The sequence below is a fragment of the Eriocheir sinensis genome, chromosome 24 (assembly GCF_024679095.1).
Source record: "Eriocheir sinensis breed Jianghai 21 chromosome 24, ASM2467909v1, whole genome shotgun sequence".
Lineage (NCBI taxonomy): Eukaryota > Metazoa > Arthropoda > Malacostraca > Decapoda > Varunidae > Eriocheir > Eriocheir sinensis.
Window position 1 is genome coordinate 9,846,134 of NC_066532.1, and position 19,432 is coordinate 9,865,565.

Consider the following 19,432-nt stretch of genomic DNA (forward strand, 5'->3'; position numbering starts at 1 on the left):
CATTAGATATTAACAACAGTTTAGTATATCCATTCAAGTAGAATTGTGACCCTCATTCCTTCCCTTATTCATCATTCAGTCATTCACCCATTACCTCATTTATTCATTATTAGGTATATTCGTCTTCACGTTTCCATTTCTTCCTTCCCTCCTGTCGTCCTCCCTTTCAATCTTCATTTTTTTCACTCATTCATCACTTTATTAATTTATCTTACAAATATAATTTCCATGTTATATTCCTCTATATAATCCTCATTTAATTTATGTGTTCCTTTTATTCTTCTTCACTCGTTCGTTCGTTCATTCATTTATTAATTCTTTCCTTCTTGTATTACTTTTCTTTCTTATGTTTCCTGCATTCTCCCTTTCATCTATTTACTCACCTTATATTTCACATCTGTCTTCTTTTCCTCCTTCTTTTCTTATGTTTTATTTTCTTATGTATTTTTATTCCCACTCGTACTTCTTTCATTTTAATTTATTCCCTCCCTTTCCTTTCCTTACATTCCTCTCACCGAACTGTACCAACTATGTAATATTATTTGACTATTTGAATTCCAAAGTTGAGCATATCTCGACTCACTTTTCCTTCGCTGAAATATCCATCTTAGGAGATTTTACCACCAGCTTTGGCTTTCCTCGTATGGCATCATAACTATTTCACTTTCACAGTCTCTGAATGGGTCCATACCTATTTCTAGCCCCGCCTACTGGGCATCTGTTTTCGTTATATGCGTTTCCCTTTGTTGTTTGTCTTTTCCTCCGGCTAATGGTTATGTCTGTTTCCGATGTGTACATCTTGTGTTTGCCTTCGCGGCCTAATGTCCTTTTTCCTCCCTCGATTTCTCTGTTTAGGTCTGCTCTGTTTCTGAGTTCTGTTACCGGCTGTTCTAGGGCCCAACACAACCTTATTTCTAGATTCTGTCCTATCGCTTCCGTACAGCCTCTGGACCCACCGGCGAGGCGGTGCTTCTGTACTTTTTCGATTTCCCGTGGTAATGATTATTACTTCCAGGTATGTTGTTGATTTTCAAGTCAGACGCCGGGTCAGGTGACAGCTGATGGTGGGATGCAGGTGCAGCGTTATCGGGATGTCACTCAGGTTACTTGAATTCTTCACCATATAATTATTATAATAATAATATTAAAGTCATGCACTGTATTTATCCGCCTAAGGGACAAGTTATCCGTCAATTAAGTTTTCTTTACTTGTATGTGGCGACCTGGCCAGACTCCTCCAGCACCCCCGAATTCATTGCCAGCACCTCCGCACTCATTGCCAGCACCCTCCCATTCACTTCCAGCACCTCCGCACTCACTGCGAGCGTTGATTGATCCTAATTTCACCCGGTGCTGAAAATTAATAGGGTTCGGGAATATATGATATTCCTTCCTTCCTGGATGCGGCACCGGTACGCTAACCACTCAGCCACCGCCTTCCCCTTTATTCTTTAAATATTTTCCTTGCTAGCTTTCATTTCTTATCTCCTTTTCCCTGCTTTTCCCTTCTCCATCTTTTTTTCTACCTTTTCCCTTATCTTTCTTACGTTTCTCCCTAATTCTATTTTCATCACACAACTCAGGGTTTTATTTAAATCCCTATTTCTCCTTCATTTTTCTCCAAATGACTGGCCGCTGTATTTCAAACATTTCAACTGGACACTTTTTGCAGGAGCACCGCTATTGCGGACATTTTGTTTCCTTTTTCTTTGGCTCTAGAGCCCCTCCTGCAAAGAATGTACAGTTGAAGTGTTCGAAATATATTTGGAGAAGTCCCTTGATACTCCTCTCTTAAAAGTGTTTAAGTCGTAGGAGAAGGAAATTAAGATACAGGAAGGCTGTTGCAGAGTGTACCAGCGAAAGGGATGAATAAAGGAAGATACTGGTTAACTTCTTGCATAAGAGCATGGGAATGAGCTAGAGGAAAAGGTCTGGTTCAGCGGCGCCGCGGTAAGGGTTGAGGCATGCAGTTAGCAAGTTCAGAGGAGCAGTCAGCATGCAAATATTGAGAGAAGATAGAGGCAACACGGCGGTGGAATATAAGAGATAAAAGACAGTTACCCAGGCAGACAATGGGAGTTGATGAGAAGAAAATCCTTCGCCTCTACATACACTGTCCAGAAAGAAGGGTTGTGTAGTTGTTTGTGTCGTAGTATTCCATCCCTTCGTTTATCTCTCCCATACCCAATCCCATCACAATTTTGCCCTACCCCACCCAAACTTACCCTCCCATCCTTCCTCCTTGCCATTATTATTCGTCCCTCCCCTCTTCTCATCTCTTTACAGTCTCTGCCATCCTGTTCCCTCCCAACCATCCACCATCTATTTTACTCTCCTACGTATCACACGTCCTATTTTCCCTTTTTTTTCCCACCCTCTCACTTTTTTGCTTCTTCCTTTCACGGATCCTTCCTTCTTCGTAATGTTGTTTTGATCTTCGTTTTCTTAATCTTATTTATGCGGGGAGAGAGAGAGAGAGAGAGAGAGAGAGAGAGAGAGAGAGAGAGAGAGCAAGCAGTTTAAAAAATATAAAAGTGGAAAGAGTTGGAGAGAGACATAAAGGTGGGGGAGTTTGTAAAGATATAAGTAAGGAAAGGAGAGGGAAGGAGAGAAAAAAGATAAAAAGGTCAAAGGAGTACGTAATAAGTTTGTACGCGCGGACTTTCTTCGGTATAATGATATAGGATGAACATCGAGGAACGAAAAGAAGAATAAGAAAGAAAAAGGAAACAAAAGGCACAGATATGTCTTACGTTAAACCCGTGACTTCTGAGGTTAGGAAAAAAAAAACATATAAGTGGACCAGCAGAAGGAAACAAGAGGATTAGGCGAGACATATAAAGAGGAAAAGCCATTAGCGAGAAGAACGTAAAGAAGATAAAAGACGAGGAGGATGAAATAAAAGAGGAGACAAGAGGATTTGTGAGAGGAAAGGGAGAAGAGGATTGTGACGAGAGAGAGAGAGAGAGAGAGAGAGAGAGAGAGAGAGAGAGAGAGAGAGAGAGAGAGAGAGAGAGAGAAGAATCATGATGAAACTATGATTTGTTCGTAATTGAAAAAAAAAATGTAAAAATATGATATATGATATAGAAAAAGAAGAAAAATATTGAATAACTAAGAAATACGTCAACATAGAACAATGAAAAATATATACTAAAGAAAAGATAAGAGACAAGGGCTTACCTACAGTGTGTGTGTGTGTGTGTGTGTGTGTGTGTGTGTGTGTGTGTGAGTGACAAAGCCCCAATAAGGCCTCACACAGGGGGCACCAGCGTCACCCCGGGGGAAATAAAGGCGACAATAATGGGGCGAAGGGGTGAGGTTAGGGGGAGGAAGGTGAAACATGTTGCAGGAAGTAACGGGGTGGACGTAAGCTGGGCAGGACAAGGCAAGGCAAGACGGAACGGAACATTGGCACTGTGCATGTTACGGAGCAATGGATAATGTTACACACACACACACACACACACACACACACACACACACACACACACACACACAGGTAAAAATCCGTGGACGTGACACAAATGTACTCATTAAACGCTTCACACGCTCGTATTTTGCACGGCGGAGCGTGTAAAAATTTTCTTATTTTTCTGTGGCATTAAACTGGGTAAAGATGTTAGTGGTGTTGGTGGTGATGTGTTGGAGATTATATAAGGTGGTGGTAGTGGTGATTGGTAGGAAATATGGTGGTGGTGATGGGTAGGAGATTTGGTGATGGTGGTGGTGGCTGTGGTGGTGATGGTGGTAGTGGTGGTGGTAATTGTCGTGGTGGTTGTGGTGTTGGTGTTGGTTGTCCTGGTGGTGGTAGCTCGTCTTCCCTTCCCTTCACTATTTTCTTTCACCCAACTTTTTCCGTGTCACCCTTTTCCCCTCACTCCTATCCATCCAAACAACAGGCAGCCGACGACACTACCCTGTACGAAGAGCTTCACTCTCTAACACAAGGCAAAGAAGCAATAATAACTGGTGACTTTAATTGCCCTAACATTGACTGGGGATAATTGACTGGAGATCAAGAGGGTAACAGGCTTATATAAATGGTGGAGGATTCGTTCCTCACTCAAGTTGTAACTCAACCGACAATAGAAAGCAATCTGCTGGATCTGGTACTAGCAAGTAACCCCGACCTCATTCGCGACTGTGAAGTTGGTGAGAAAATTACTGGTTGCGATCACCACTTAATCCGTTTTAATATCAACATAAGTCACAAACTCGTAGACAATCCCTCAGTGATACCAGACTACAAAATAGCAAATTTCAACCTACCCCGTGAGCTGCTTCCCCCTGCGACCTAGGACCAACTTTACCTCACCGACAATACAATCGACAACGTGTGGAACGACTTCAAAGATAAGCTTTTGGGGGTAGAGAAGGCTACAGTGCCTACGAAATTCAGGCGAGTAAATGGTGCCATAGACCCACCATGGATGACCAGATAAATAAAAAGGGCAATAAACTTAAAAAAAGGGAATTATAACCTAATGAAAGAGAATGGCACGGCCGAAGCCCGTACGCAGTACCACACCAGCCTCAGAGCTAGTCGCACCCTTATTCGCAGTAGTAAACGCAACTATGAAAAACAAATAGCGCGCGACATCAAGATCAACTCCAAAATATTATTCACATACATCAGATCCCCTGACAGACGAGACTGCATCTGTAACTCAGGACAGTAAACATATGGCCAGAATCCTCAACAGTAACTTCGCATCCGTATTCACAGTCGAGGACATCGAAACCATTCCAGAGGGTCCTGACCCGCCGAGGGGGATCACGCCCCTGGATATTGACTCAATATGCGACCAAAAAGTGAAAAAGTATTTGGACAAACTCGACACGAACAAGTCAACGGGACCTGACAGAGTGTTCCAGCGGTTATTAAAAGAGCTTAAACAACAAATAATTCAGCCACTCACTAACATATTCAACCGCTAAGTTCAACTGAACAAGGTCCCAGAAGACTGGAAGATGTCGAACGTAACACCGCTTTTCAAAATAGGAGACAAAACCGTGGCATTAAACTACAGGCCCATAAGTTTGACATCAGTGGCAGGAAAAATACTCGAAAAGATGATTAGAAACAAACTTGTTAAGTTTCTAGAAGACAATACAGTAATCTCCGACACCCTTTAATGTTGACAATGCAAAGTCATGCACATTGCGTCCCGAAATAATAACCACACATACATCATGAATGGGAAACCTCTGCAGGCGATGCAGGAGGAAAAGAATCTTGGAGTCACTATCAGCAGTGACCTGAAACACGCGAATCACTGTAAAAAAAAAGCTCGGGTTCATAGCGAGGAATTTCGAGTGATGCTATCCTTGTACAACTCCATGGTAAGACCGCACTTCGAGTATCCAGTACAGTTCTGGTCTCCTAATTACAAAAAGGACATTGGTTTACTGGAAAGGATTCAACGACGCGCCACGAAGATGATTCCAACCTTAAGGGCTCAACCGTACGAGGAACGACTCAAGCGACTCAATCTCTTTACATTGGAGAAAAAGGCGCCTACGAGGCGATATGATTCAAGTCTTCAAGTACCTGAAAAAAATCAACAACGTCGATTACTAAAATGTTTTTGAACTGCAAACCAACTCAAGAACTAGAAATAACGGTTTACCCATTCAGTCGAGTCGATGTAACAAAGACATTGGAAGGAGTTTCTTTTCAAACCGAGTCATCCGCCACTGGAACAATCTTCCCTCATAAGTAGTAAATGCAAATACCATCAACTCCTTCAAATATATAATCGACCGTCATTTCGCTGCGTCAGGAGTAAACTGAATATCGAGGTGCTTTCATCATCTTTCATCATTCATTAGAAGAACTAGCTGGTGACGGACTACATAGGAGTGAAGATGGTCGAATGAGAGTCGAAGCAAAATTGAAAAAGGCTACCAAAGGTTTCATTGGAGAAGACGACTCTGATGATTGAGTTGTGGGAACAGTAAGGTTAACAGGGTACTGGAGCGTACACCCGTACCGAAGGTAAACGAAGATCGAGCCTCTACCTGTAACCCCTGAAACTACATCTCACCCCATCGCGAGAAGCCCAATTAAAAGGATTTTTACCCGTTTAGAATCTAGTAACTAATCTTACGAGGCCGATGTAAAGAAACTAGCTATTAGAATACTAGCTTTCATAAAATAAAATAAATTAAGAATTTCAACAATAGAGTCGTCGATCACTGGAATAAACTCCCACCGTCAGTAGTCAGCGCACAGAGTATTAATAGCTTCAAGTCTTTACGCAATAGACCGCCAGGTCTTCTGGTGTCTGTTCTTCCTATGTATTCCTATGTATCTGCTCCTCAATGTCGAGGTGCTTTCATCTGCTCCTCAAGCCCCAAGTGACTGTTGAGCAAATTAAATCACCAAAGCGGGCGACCTCGTAAAGAGCCAATAGGTTTTCTGTTGCCTGCATTTCCATATTTCCATGTTTCATCTCTAGCTCTCCGTACTTCTCCCCTACCCCGTTCCTTCCACAGCCCTTCCCCTGTTCTCTCTCTCTCTCTCTCAACAACTCCGTCAACACAAACAGCTGCTCCCCGTTGTCCTGACCTAATTAGCCTTCTTCTCTTTACCCTCATCCTCCATGTTGTTCGGCTACGCATTTTTTTTTTTTTTTTTACTTGGAGAGGGCAACATTTGGGCAACAAATTATTTACTTCTCCCCCCCTCTCTCTCTCTCTCTCTCTCTCTCTCTCTCTCCCCCCCCCTGCCTCTCCCCTCTGAGGAGACATATTCCCCTGACCACAGCTGGGCGTTATCGCGATAAGTTATCGCGATACTTTATCGCTGATAACAAAATCGGGTTATCGGCCTTCCGCTACTTATTTAAATATACATCGGTATCTTCATTACTTTTGTAACCAAACCAGCGATAATCGCTACTTTTTCCGCCTCTCAGAAAAAAAAAAAACGTTGTCTCCTCCCTACTGCGCATGCGTGGCCAAGGACCACGAAGTTTTTTCAAACAACACCGGGCGCCCGGCCCGGTGTTGTTTGAAAAAACTTCGTGGTATGAAATATCTTCGATGAAGATATTTCATAATTAGATCATCAGCATTAACACACTATTTTTTTTAGTAGGTTTATTTTTTATGTTAAAAATCATTTAACTTTGCCCAAAATATGATTATTCACTGCTTCGAATTTGATATTCCATATTCGTTTGTGAGCATGTCATGGTGTTGAAGGCACCCGGTGTTGTGTTATTTGGTGTCCCATCTTCAACAGCTGGCGCTTTTGTTTACAAACACTGGTCTTTCGCGAACTGCGCATGTTCAGACCAGTAAGAGTAGCCCTGTACAGTCTCACAAAGCTTTTTAACACATTAAAAGTTGCTGGAAGGCTTAATCAGACATACAGTACCACCATCCTCGCTGTTTCTAGAACGACACTCTGTACATATAAATACAACTCGTATAGAGTATCGTTCTAGCAATAGCGGGGATGGTGGTAGTGGTACTGTATGTCTGATTCAGCCTTCCAGCAGCTCTTAATTACGGTTAAAAAGCTTTGTGAGACTGTACAGGTCTACGCTTGCTGGTCTGAGCATGCGCAGTACACGAGAGACTAGTGTTTGTAAACAAAATCGCCAGCTTTTGACGGTGGGGACGCCAAATAACACCACGCCGGTTCAGGCGTTTCTAGTATCACCTTCCATAGGTACGTGTCAAGGTGTGGTTTTCAGGTTTTATAAATTTTTTTTTAAATACAGATAATGAAGATTTGAATTCATCTATGTTTTTTATTTGAAATATCAATATAGTATCGTTTTCGCCAATCGGACTTATCGCTAGCTAGTATGGGAATTGTGGATTTATATCGGGTATCGGTTATCGGTTATCGCCTATATTTGTGTCTCCAGTTAACGAATATCGGTTTTCACCGATAAGGTTTTCCATTACCAGTTATCGGTTATTGGGAATAAGGTTTCCTGTTATCGTACCCAGCTATGCCCCTGACCCTGAGGAAGAGGACGTAGGGGAGGATGGAAAGGATAAGTAAGGCAGTGGCCGTAAAAAGTGACGTGATGGAGAGAGAGAGAGAGAGAGAGAGAGAGAGAGAGAGAGAGAGAGAGAGAGAGAGAGAGAGAGAGATTACCAGTATCAGCGTTTACACACCTCAAAAGAGATCACAAGTAATTGACATTATATCTATAAAACACAATAAGGTTAAAGGCGTGTACCTGGCGTGTAGGTCGGGGGATGGGGTGAGGAGGTGTACCTGGCGTGCTGGTCGGGGAATGAATGAGGTGAGGGGGTGTGCCTGTTGTGTATAGGCCTGGGGATAGGGTGAGGGGGTGTACCTGTTGTGTAGGTCGGGGGATGGGTTGAGGGGGTGTACCTGTTGTGTAGGTTGGGTGATGGGGTGAGGGGGTGTACCTGGTGTGTAGCTCGGGTGATGGGGTGAGGGGGTGTACCTGGGGTGTAGCTCAGGTGAGGGGTGAGGTTTTAGCTCGGGGAGGGGGTGAGGAGGTGTACCTGTTGTGTAGGTCGGGGATGGGTTGAGGGGGTGTACCTGTTGTGTCGGTGGGGAGTTGGGGGTACCGTTGTGTCGGTCGGGGGAGGGTGAGGAGGTACCTGTTGTGTAGGTCAGGAGATGGGTTGAGGGGGTACCTGTTGTGTAGGTCAGGGGATGGGTTGAGGGGGGTGTACCTGTTGTGTAGGTCGGGGGAGGGGGTGATGAGGTGTACCTGTTGTGTAGGTCGGGGGATGGGTTGAGGGGGTGTACCTGTTGTGTCGGTCAGGAGATGGGTTGAGGGGTGTACCTGTTGTGTGGGTCAGGGGGGTGAGGGGTGTACCTGTTGTGTAGGTCGGGGAGGGGTGAGGGGTGTATCTGTTGTGTAGGTCAGGGGATAGGGTGAGGGGTGTACCTGTTGTGTAGCTCAGGTGAGGGGTGAGGGTGTACCTGTTGTGTAGCTGGGGAGGGGGAGGGTGTACCTGTTGTGTAGGTCAGGGGATGGGTTGAGGGGTGTACCTGTTGTGTAGGTTGGGTGAGGGGTGAGGGGTGTACCTGTTGTGTAGCTCAGGGGAGGGGAGAGGGTGTACCTGGGGTGTAGCTCAGGGAGGGTTGGAGGGTGTACCTGGGGTGTAGGTCGGGGGATGGGGTGAGGGGTACCTCGCGTGTTGGTCGGGGAGGGGTGAGGGGTGTACCTGGCGTGTAGGTCGGGGAAGGGGTGAGGGGTGTACCTCGCGTGTTGGTCGGGGGAGGGGGTGAGGGGATGTACTTGGCGTGTAGGTCGGGGAGGGGTGTACCTCGCGTGTTGGTCGGTGAATCGGGTGAGGGGGTGTACCTGGGGTGTAGCTCGGGGGAGGGGGTGAGGTGGTGTACCTGGCGTGTAGGTCAGGGGATGGGGTGAGGGGGTGTACCTGGGGTGTAGCTCGGGTGAGGGGGTGTACCTGGGGTATAGCTCGGGTGAGGGGGTGAGGGGGTGTACCTGGGGTGTAGGTCGGGTGAGGGGGTGAGGGCGTGTACTTGGGGTGTAGGTCGGGGGAGGGGCCGAGGGCGTGTACCTGGGGAGTAGGTCGGGGAATGGGGTGAGGGGGTGTACCTGGGGTGTAGGTCGGGGGAGGGGAGAGAAGGTGTACCTGGGGAGTAGCTCGGGGGAGGGGGGGAGGGGGTGTTCCTGGAGTGAAGGTCGGGGGAGGGGTGAACACAAAGTACACAAATAAAGAACAAACAACAGCAGACCTGTTGGTCCTTACGAGGCTGTTTGTGACAAGTTACACTAACTATCTAATCAGCAAAGGCGAAGGCACCTACCCACCCCCCCATCCCTCCACCCAAAGCTGGCAGGAAAGGAAAAAGAACCATGCAGCATGGAAAAACTGCATGGAAATTATGTAGGAAAGAGGAAAGAACCACCATTACTGCTACCACTAACCGGGCGATAAAAGCGGCCAAGGACACCCGTATTCGAAAGAACTTAAGTTATTACGACAATGAGTAACATTTTAGTTGCAGGTTGGATTTAAAATACTTGTCTAATCTATTCTTGAAGGCCGTAACTGTTGTACTATCAACGACATCACAGGGTAGAGAGTTCCAAACATTAACAACTCGATTGAAGAAGTGTTTAGCTTCGTGCGGGTGAGGAGGTGTACCTGGGGAGTAGCTCGGGGGAGGGGGTGTACCTGGGGTGTAGGTTGGGGGAGAGGGTAAGGATGTATACCTGGGGACTGTGGGGAGTAGCTCGGAGGAGGGGGAGGGGGTAGGTAGGGGGGGGGAGGGTTTGTTCCTGGGGTGTAGGTCGGGGAGGGGAGGAGGTGTACCTAGGGACTGTGGGGAGTAGGTCAGGTGAGGTGGTGAGGGGTGCACCTGGGGTGTAGGTCAGGGGAGGGGGAGGTGGTGTACCTGGGGTGTAGGTCGGGGAGGGTGTACCTGGGGTGTAGGTCAGGGGAGAGGGTGATGGGGTGTACCTGGGGTGTAGGTCGGGGAGGGGAGAGGGGTGTACCAGGGGTGTAGGTCGAGGGAGGGGGAGGGGGGTGTACCTGGGGTGAAGGTCAGGGGAGGGGGCAAGGTGTGTACCTGGGGACTGTGGGGAGTAGGTTGGGGAGGGGGTGTACCTGGAGTGTAGGTCAGGGGAGGGGGAGAGGGGGTATACCTGTGGTGTAGGTCGGGGGAGGGGGTAAGTGTGTGTACCTGAGGAATGTGGGGAGTAGGTTGGGGAGGGGGTGAGGGGGTATACCTGGAGTGTAGGTCAGGGGATGGGGTGAGGGGTGTACCTGGGGTGTAGATCGAGGGAGTGGTGAGGAGGTGTACCTAGGGAGTAGCTCAGGGGAGGGGTGAGGGGTGTTCCTGGGGTGAAGGTCAGGGAGGGGTGAGCAGGTGTACCTGGGGAGTAGCTCGGGGAGGGGGGGAGGGGGTGTACCTGGGGTGTAGGTAGGGGGAGGGGGTAAGGATGTATACCTGGGGACTGTGGGGAGTAGCTCAGGGGAGGGGGAGGGGTGTACCTGGGGTGTAGGTCGGGGGAGGGGAGGGTGTACCTGGGGTGTAGGTCAGGGGAGGGGGTGAGGGGTGTACCTGGAGTGTAGGTCAGGGGAGGGGAGGGGTAAACCGGTGGTGTCGGTCGGGGGAGGGGGTAAGTGTGTGTACCTGAGGAATGGGGGGAGTAGGGTGGGGCGGGGGTGAGGGGGTATACCTGGGGTGTAGGTCGGGGGATGGGGTGAGGGGTGTACCTGGGGTGTAGATCGAGGGAGTGGTGAGGAGGTGTACCTAGGGAGTAGCTCGGGGGAGGGGGTGAGGGGGTGTTCCTGGGGTGAAGGTCGGGGAGGGGTGAGCAGGTGTACCTGGGGAGTAGCTCGGGAGGGGGGAGGGGTGTACCTGGGGTGTAGGTTGGGGAGGGGTAAGGATGTATACCTGGGGACTGTGGGGAGTAGCTCGGGGGAGGGGGGGAGGGGGTGTACCTGGGGTGTAGGTCGGGGGAGGGGGGGAGGGGGTGTACCTGGGGTGTAGGTCGGGGGAGGGGGTGAGGGGGTGTACCTGGGATGTAGGTCGGGGGAGCGGGTGAGGGGGGGAGGGGGTGTACCTGAGGTGTAGGTCGGGGGAGGGGGGGAGGGGGTATACCTGGAGTGTAGGTCGGGGGAGGGGGTAAGGGTGTGTACCTGGGGACTGTGGGGAGTAGATCGGGCAGGGGGTGAGGGGGTGTACCTGGGGTGTAAGAACATAAGAACATAAGAACATAGGAGTCTGCAAGAGGCCCGTAGGCCTGTACGAGGCAGCTCCTCTGAACCTAAGCTCCCATGTAGCTCCCGTGTATCTAACCCCACCTAATATCACTGTCCATGAATTTATCTAATCTATTTTTGAATGTGACAACTGTATTGGCACTCACCACATGACTACTAAGCCTATTCCACTCATCCACCACCCTGTTTGTAAACCAATTTTTGCCTATGTCCCTGTTGAATCTGAATTAATCCAGTTTAAACCCATTACTGCGTGTCCTACCCGGTTCTCTTACCAACAAAACCTTATGAATGTCTCCCTTATTAAAGCCCTTCATCCATTTATAAACCCCGATCATGTCTCCACGATCATGTTTTAACTGTTTGAGTCTTTCCTCGTATGGCAAGTTTCTCAACCCCTGAATCATCTTAGTCATCCTCCTCTGCACTGATTCTAACATTTTGATATCCATACTATGTATAGTAAGGTGACCAGAACTGAACCGCATAGTCAAAATGAGGTCTAACTAATGCTAAATATAGGTTGAGGAAGACTTCGGCGCTTCTGTTGCTTACGCTCCTTGAAATAAATCCCAGTACCCTATTTGCTCGATTTCTAGCTTGAATGCATTGTGCCCTTGGACGGAGATCAGAGCTCACAAAGACCCCTAAATCCCTCTCGCACCCAGACCTGCTTATGAGAGTGTCATTTAAGCAATAGTTATGAGAGGGGTTGCTCCTTCCTACACTCAGAATACTGCACCTCCGTACATTGAACTCCATCTGCCATTTATCCGCCCAGTCATAGAATCTGTTTAGTTCACCCTGGAGAATACTAGCGTCCTGATCCGACTCAATTACTCAACCGATCTTGGTATCATCTGCAAACTTACTAACATCACTACTAATTCCTGTATCTAAGTCATTGATATAAATAATAAACAAAAGTGAACCTAATACCGAACCTTGTGGGACCCCACTCGTAATACATCCCCAGTCAGACCTTTCACCATTGATTTGCACTCTTTGCTTCCTATTGCTAAGCCACGCCTTGACCCAGTTCAAAACTTTACCCTCTACTCCGTGAGCCTGTAATTTAAGCAACAGTCGTTGGTGAGGAACTTTGTCAAACGCTTTACTAAAATTACGATAGATTACATCATAATTTTCATCTCTGTCTATCGCCTCAAATACTTTATTGTAGAAGGACAAGAGATTGGTGAGGCATGACCTACATTTCGTGAACCCATGCTGCGAGTCGTGAATTAAGCTATGTTTCTCTAGATGCTCCCGAATGTTCCTGGCTATTTTTGGACTCCAGCATCTTGCCTATAACCGATGTTAAGCTAATTGGGCGATAGTTTGAAGCAAATGACCTATCCCCCTTTTTGAAAATCGGCGTCACATTAGCTACCTTCCATAGGCTTGGCACATAGCCAGTATTTACCGACATCTTAAAGATGTCGGTTAGTAGGTCACTGAGTACATCACCTAATTCCTTTAATAGATAGTATATATAGTAATAGATAGTATAGATAATAGTAGATCGGGGGAGGGGGAGGGGTGTACATGGGGTGTAGGTCGGGGAGGGTAAGGCTGTGTACCTGGGGACTGTGGGGAGTAGGTCGGGGGAGGGGTGTACCTGGGGTGTAGGTCGGGGAGGGAGGGGTGTACCTGGGGTGTAGGTCGGGGAGGGGGGGGTGTGTACCTGGGGACTGTGGGGAGTAGGTCGGGGAGGGGTAAGGTGTATTCCTGGGGACTGTGGGGAGTACCTCGGGGAGGCAGGGAGGGGTGTACATGGGGTGTAGGTCGGGGAGGGGTAACGGTGTGTACCTGGGGACTGTGGGGATTAGGTCGGGGGAGGGGGTAAGGGAGTGTTCCTGGGGACTGTGGGGAGTACCTCGAGGGAGGCGGGTAGGGGGTGTACCTGGGGTGTAGGTCGGGGGAGGGGGTAAGGGTGTGTGCTTGGGGAGTGTGGGGAGTAGGTCGGGGGAGGGGGTAAGGGTGTGTGTTCCTGGTGACTGTAGGGAGTACCTCGGGGGAGGGGGGGAGGGGATGTACCTGGGGTGTAGGTCGGGGGAGGGGATAAGGGTGTGTACCTGGGGACTGTGGGGAGTAGGTCGGGGGAGGGGGTAACGGTGTGTTCCTGGGGACTGTGGGGAGTACCTCGGGGGAGGGAGGGAGGGGATGTACCTGGGGTGTAGGTCGAGGAAAGGGGTTAGGGTGTGTTCCTGGGGTGAAGGTCGGGTGAGGGGTGAGGGGGTGTACCTGGGGAGTAGCTCGGGGGAGGGGGGAAGGGGTTGTACCTGGGGTGTAGCTCGGGGTAGGAGGTAACTGATCGAGACTCGTAATTACTATTATTATGGATGCTCCTTTAATAATACTGCTGAGGCGAAAGTTTTAAACACCCCAGGGGGTTTTGAGTGTTTTTTTTTTTTTTTTTGACAGTAAATCATCGTTTTATACTGAAGCGCCAGCGAACCATTACATCATAATTATTGACACCGAACGTTTTATATTTACACTTTAAAGGGGAACCTTTGAATGAGCGTTTTATCGGTAAAGTTTATCTTTGCAGAAGTATCTCTGAAAACCTTTACTTGAGTTTTATTGGCTGTAAATAAAGTGCAGGAAAAAAAAATATTTAAAAACAAGCGTATCAACCCACACTCCCTCTTATGTAGAAAAAGGAAACAAATAAGTAACGAAGAAATTAACACGAGTAAAAGTAATATCAATATGAATGTCGAGACAGGAGCAAAACTAAGATTTGAAAGGAAGAGCACAAGGAGGAAAAAAATGTAACAAAAAGCGTAGCATGGAGAAGTAACAATTGTGGCGCAGATAACGAAGGAAAGGAGGCGCCTGGAAAATATAAACTTATTGACGACGAGAAAGTAACTACGAAGTGTGTTCAAGGAATGAGAAAAGTGAGACTGAGCAAGTAGCAACAAAGGAGCGTGTAGAAAGTAAAACTGATGAGTCGAGGGGAGGATATGAGGCAAAGACGTGAACGAGAGAAAGGAGAAGTAGAGGAAAAGGTAGAAAATACGAGGGGAATCGGAGGACGAGGAGTAAGAGAAGCGGAAGGGAGTAGGAAGCTATGTAAAGGAGAAGGAGAGGCTTGAAGGAAGTGAGGAGGAATAAGTATAAGAAGGAAAACGGGAGAAGCATGGAGAGGGAAGAAAGAGATAAAGAGGGATCGTGGATGGAAGAAGAAATAAGAGGGGCAAGGAAAGGTATAGGAGGTAGGAGGTAGAAAGAAGGGAGAACAGTGAAAAAGGATGATGAAGGGAGTAGATGGAAAGAGAAGGACGCAAAGGAAAACAAACAAACGTGGAAGGCGAGGAGGAACACGAAAGGCACCGTGGCAATATTTCAACTCCATGCATCATTTCATCTCCATGTTCCTTTCTCCTCTTTCGTCCTCTTCTTCCTCTTCTTGCTTTTCTTCTTGCTTTGTTTTTTTTTCACCTCTCCGTCCGCCACTTCCTCTCCCTTTTTCCTTTGATCTGCCTCAAGTCACAGTGAGTTTCAAAGGTTTTAACATAAAACAAAACACAAGATTATGCTCTAACGAAAGCTTTGAAGAAAATGCAAACTTTCAAGATTTCCCATTCTCATTCAGATTTTATCCCTCCTTCCCTGCCTTCCTTTCATCTTGCAACCACAAATAAGAACCACTATAAAGACACAAAAGTGATGGTGATTCGTGAAAACCCTCAAGCTGATCATCCACCTGATATTCATGTTTCCTTCTACTTCTTCCTTCCTTCCCTCCGTCCCTCCAACTATGACTGTACTCGTTCATTTATTTCATATCTTCATCCTTAACATCTTTCCCTTCTTCCATTACACTTCAAAAATTGAACTTCAAAAGTGTTCCATCAAAGCGATTAATCTACAATTTGAGTGGAACAATAGCGTACTATTTCATCTTTCTCCTTTAATCAATCTGGCTATCTGTCTAAGTATATATCCATCCATCTATATTTTCAGTGATCTATATATGTATAAGCTCTCCGTGGAGCGGTGGTCAGCGTGCCTGGCAACGACTCTCCCGCCCCGTGTTCAAATCCCGGCCCGGGATATCGGCGGGCAACTCACCTAGTTGTTCATCCTCCCTTTCGGGTTAGTCGATTAATTGGTACCTAGGGAAACCTAGGGAAGATAGACTGTGGCAATCCCGGACTTATTGGCTCGTATCTCGGAGTAATGAGTTGTTTTCGATTCACCACAGGCTTTAAGGGCCAACAGTTCGGAGATGATTACCGCAGCCACGCACAACCGTAGCGTACGCATCCGACTTTACCTTCATATATTCATCATTCTCAATCTTTTTGCCGGTGGCTGAGTAGTTAGCGTGCGGACCCCGCATTCACCGCGTGATGGACGATGCGGGTTCGAATCCGCCGCTACCACCTGGAATTTTTCAGTCACCGCCGAGTGGCTTAAGATTTCCCACATGTTGTCCTGAAGATCACCCATCAACCCGGACTCTAGAGGAAACCGTCCAAGTGAATCAAGGACGAGCTCCGGGGGTCAGCATGAGCCAAGAAAAGATGGCGCCACAATAAAAAAACACTTGCCTGCGCCATGACGAGCTGGGGCCGACTACCATCCAGACCCCTCAAGAAAGCCAACCGGCGCTATAGGCTGGCACGTAAAAAAAAAGAATAAAGATGGTGGTAGTTTGGGGATTAAAGAAAAGAATACCTTTCTGCCTTTCTGCCTTGTGAAGAAGGTAAAAGGGAAAGGTAATAAAAATACCTAACTAATAAAGCTCAGGTGTCCCGAGGTGCTCCTCAGGTATGGCGTGGCCAGGAAGATGACGGCAAGCAGGGAGAGGAAAGGCGTGAGTGTGTGTGAGGGAAGAAGATAAATGGAGAACAGGAATGGAAAAGTAAAGAGGATAAAAATGAAAGAGATTGGTGGTGAGAGAAGAGGAGGGAAAAGTAAATGAAAAGGAAAAAAAAATAAGCGTAAATAGAATTTTATGATAAAATAAGATAAATGGTGTGGATTAATAGTGAGCGAATAAAGGAGGAAAGAAGAAAAGAGAACGAAAGCAGAGAAGAGAGAAGAACAGATAAGATAAGGTTAGGAAAGAGAATATAAAAAAAAAGAGGAAAGTAGAGGAAGTGATATATCAGTGAGCAATGAGGAGGAAAGAGGAATTGGTGAGACGAGAAGGGGTAGAAAAAGAGTAAAGATGAAAGAGAGGAGAGGAGAAAGAAACCGAGACAGAATGAAGTAAAAAGAGAGAACGTGATAAAGTCGCAGTAAGATGTAAAGGGGAAAAGAGTGGAAAACGTGAGAAGTTAGAGAAAATAAACATTCTTAAATCTTTTATCTATTAAATATTTAGTCTTTTATCTACTAAAATATTCTGGAATCTCTTCTCAAATTCTGGTGCCGAGTAGCGATATGTGGCGCCAGTTAGGAGGAGGAGGAAACACGGAAACATGGAAACATGGAAATGCAGGCAACATAAAGCCTATTGGCTCATTACGAGGTTGCCCGCTTTGGTGATTTAATCTGCTCGACAGCCACTTGGGGCCTGGGGAGCAGATGAAAGCACCTTGATCATCATTTTATTCCTGACGCAACGAAATGACGGTCGATTTGATTTTTGAACGAGTTGATGGTATTCGCATTTACTACTTCTGAGGGAGGATTGTTGCAGTGGCGGATGACTCGGTTTGAAAAGAAACTCCTTCCGATGTCTGTGTTGCATCAACTCGACTGAATGGGTAAACCGTTGTTTCTAGTTCTTGAGCTGGTTTGTAGTTGAAAGAATTTTGGAGTAGTTGACGCTAATGAACTTTTTGAGGTACTTGAAGACTTGAATCATGTCCCCTCGTAGGCGTCTTTTCTCCAATGTAAAGAGATTGAGTCGTTTGAGTCGTTCCTCGTACGGTTGGGCACTTAAGGTCGGAATCATTTTCGTGGCGCGTCGTTGAATCCTTTCCAGTAAATCAATGTCCTTTCTGTAGTTAAGAACGAAGAACATAACATAAGCACGTAAGGAGTCTGGAAGAGGCCGGTTGGCCTATACAAGGCAGCTCCTGTACACTCAACCCTACCTTACCTCACCATCCATGGCTTTATCTAACCTCTTCTTGAATGTATCTATGGTATTGGCACCCACAACATGGCTCCCAAGCCTGTTCCATTCGTCCACCACTCTATTGATGAACCAATTCTTGCCTGTGTCTTTGTTGAATCTGAATTTGTCTAACTTAAAACCATTGCCATGCGTCCTACCTGGCTCTTCTACTATCAAAATCTTATTGACATCCCTTTATTAAAGCCCTTCATCCATTTATAGACTTCGTTCAAGTCTCCTCGCAACCTTCGCCTTTCTAGAGAGTGTATATTTAAATGCTACAGCCTCTCTTCATAAGGCAAGTTTCTCACCCCCTGAATCATCTTTGTCATCCTCCTTTGTACAGATTCTAACATCCTGATATCCATTCTATAGTAGGGGACCAGAACTGAACTTCATTATCGAGATGAGGTCTAACTAGTGGTAAGTAAAGTTTAAGGATGACTTCAGCGCTCCTATTGCTTACGCTCCTTGATATTTTTAGCCTGAATGCATTGAGGCCTAGGACGGATGTTAGCACTCACTAGGACTCCTAAGTTTCTCTCACGCCCAGACCTGCTTAGATGAGTGTCATTTAAGGAGTATTTGTGTGAGGGATTATTCCTACCTACACTCAAAATGCTACACTTCTAGACATTGAATTCCATCTGCCACTTCCCCGCCCAATCATATAGTCTGTCAAGCTCATCATGGAAAACGGTAGCGTCCCTGTCTGATCTTGGTATCATCTGCAAACTTACTGACATCACTACTAATTCCTGTGTCCAAGTCATTGATGTAAATAATAAAAAGCAGAGGACCCAGCACTGACCCTTGAGGGACTCCATTCGTAACACTGCCCCATTCAGATATTTTACCATTGATTTGCACTCTCTGCTTCCTGCCACTAAGCCAAGCCCTGATCCAGTTCAAAACTTTCCCTTCTACGCCGTGAGCCTGTAATTTTAGTATTAGCCGGTGATGAGAGACTTTGTCGAACGCTTTACTGTAATCTAGATATAATATGTCATAGTTTTCATCTCGGTCAACCGCCTCGATTACTTTAGTGTAGAAGGACAGCAGGTTAGTAAGGCAAGACCTACCCTTTGTGAACCCATGCTGTGAATCATGAATTAAATTATGTTTTTCTAGATGGTCCCGAATGCTCCCGGCTATAATTGACTCCAACATCTTTCCTACAACTAATGTTAAGCTAATTGGCGCCATAATTTGAGGTGGCTGACTTGTCTCCTTTTTTGAAAATCGGCGTCACATTAGCTACTTTCCTTTGATTGGGCACATACTCAGAATTTACCGACATCTTGAAGATATCGGTAAGAGGTCACTAAGGACCTCCTTGCACTCTTTCAGAACCCTTGGGAATACTTCGTCTGGGCCCGGCGATTTGTTCTTCTTCAACCTACTAATCTCATCCTGGACTACTTGCCTAGTGATGATCACATCACTTAACTTGTCGTTCTCTTCGCCCTCATATACCTGAACTCTCTCCGGAATGGTTGTTAGATTTTCCTGCGTGAAAACTGAGAGGAAATAGTCATTCATCATTTGACTCATATCTTCTCCATTCTCAACGAGTTCACCCGTGTTTATTTTCAGAGGTCCAATTCTGTTCCTTGTTTTCGTTCGTATAATTTG

At 46.6% G+C, this 19,432-nt stretch overlaps 1 protein-coding gene across 1 annotated transcript; it reads right to left on the bottom strand.

Moving 5' to 3' along the window:
* Nucleotides 1-7,971: 7,971 nt before the first annotated feature.
* On the bottom strand, nucleotides 7,972-19,097 carry LOC127003107 (uncharacterized). Its single transcript, XM_050869521.1, has 18 exons — nucleotides 19,092-19,097; nucleotides 13,855-13,967; nucleotides 13,616-13,794; nucleotides 13,397-13,528; nucleotides 13,293-13,299; nucleotides 11,466-11,671; nucleotides 11,237-11,321; nucleotides 10,931-11,007; nucleotides 10,784-10,819; nucleotides 10,550-10,556; nucleotides 10,294-10,440; nucleotides 10,126-10,200; nucleotides 9,353-9,534; nucleotides 8,999-9,080; nucleotides 8,715-8,857; nucleotides 8,503-8,601; nucleotides 8,208-8,414; nucleotides 7,972-7,985 (listed from the first exon to the last, which is right to left on the bottom strand). Exons 1-18 carry the CDS (start codon nucleotides 19,095-19,097, stop codon nucleotides 7,972-7,974), a joined length of 1,797 nt encoding a protein of 598 aa, XP_050725478.1.
* Nucleotides 19,098-19,432: the final 335 nt, after the last annotated feature.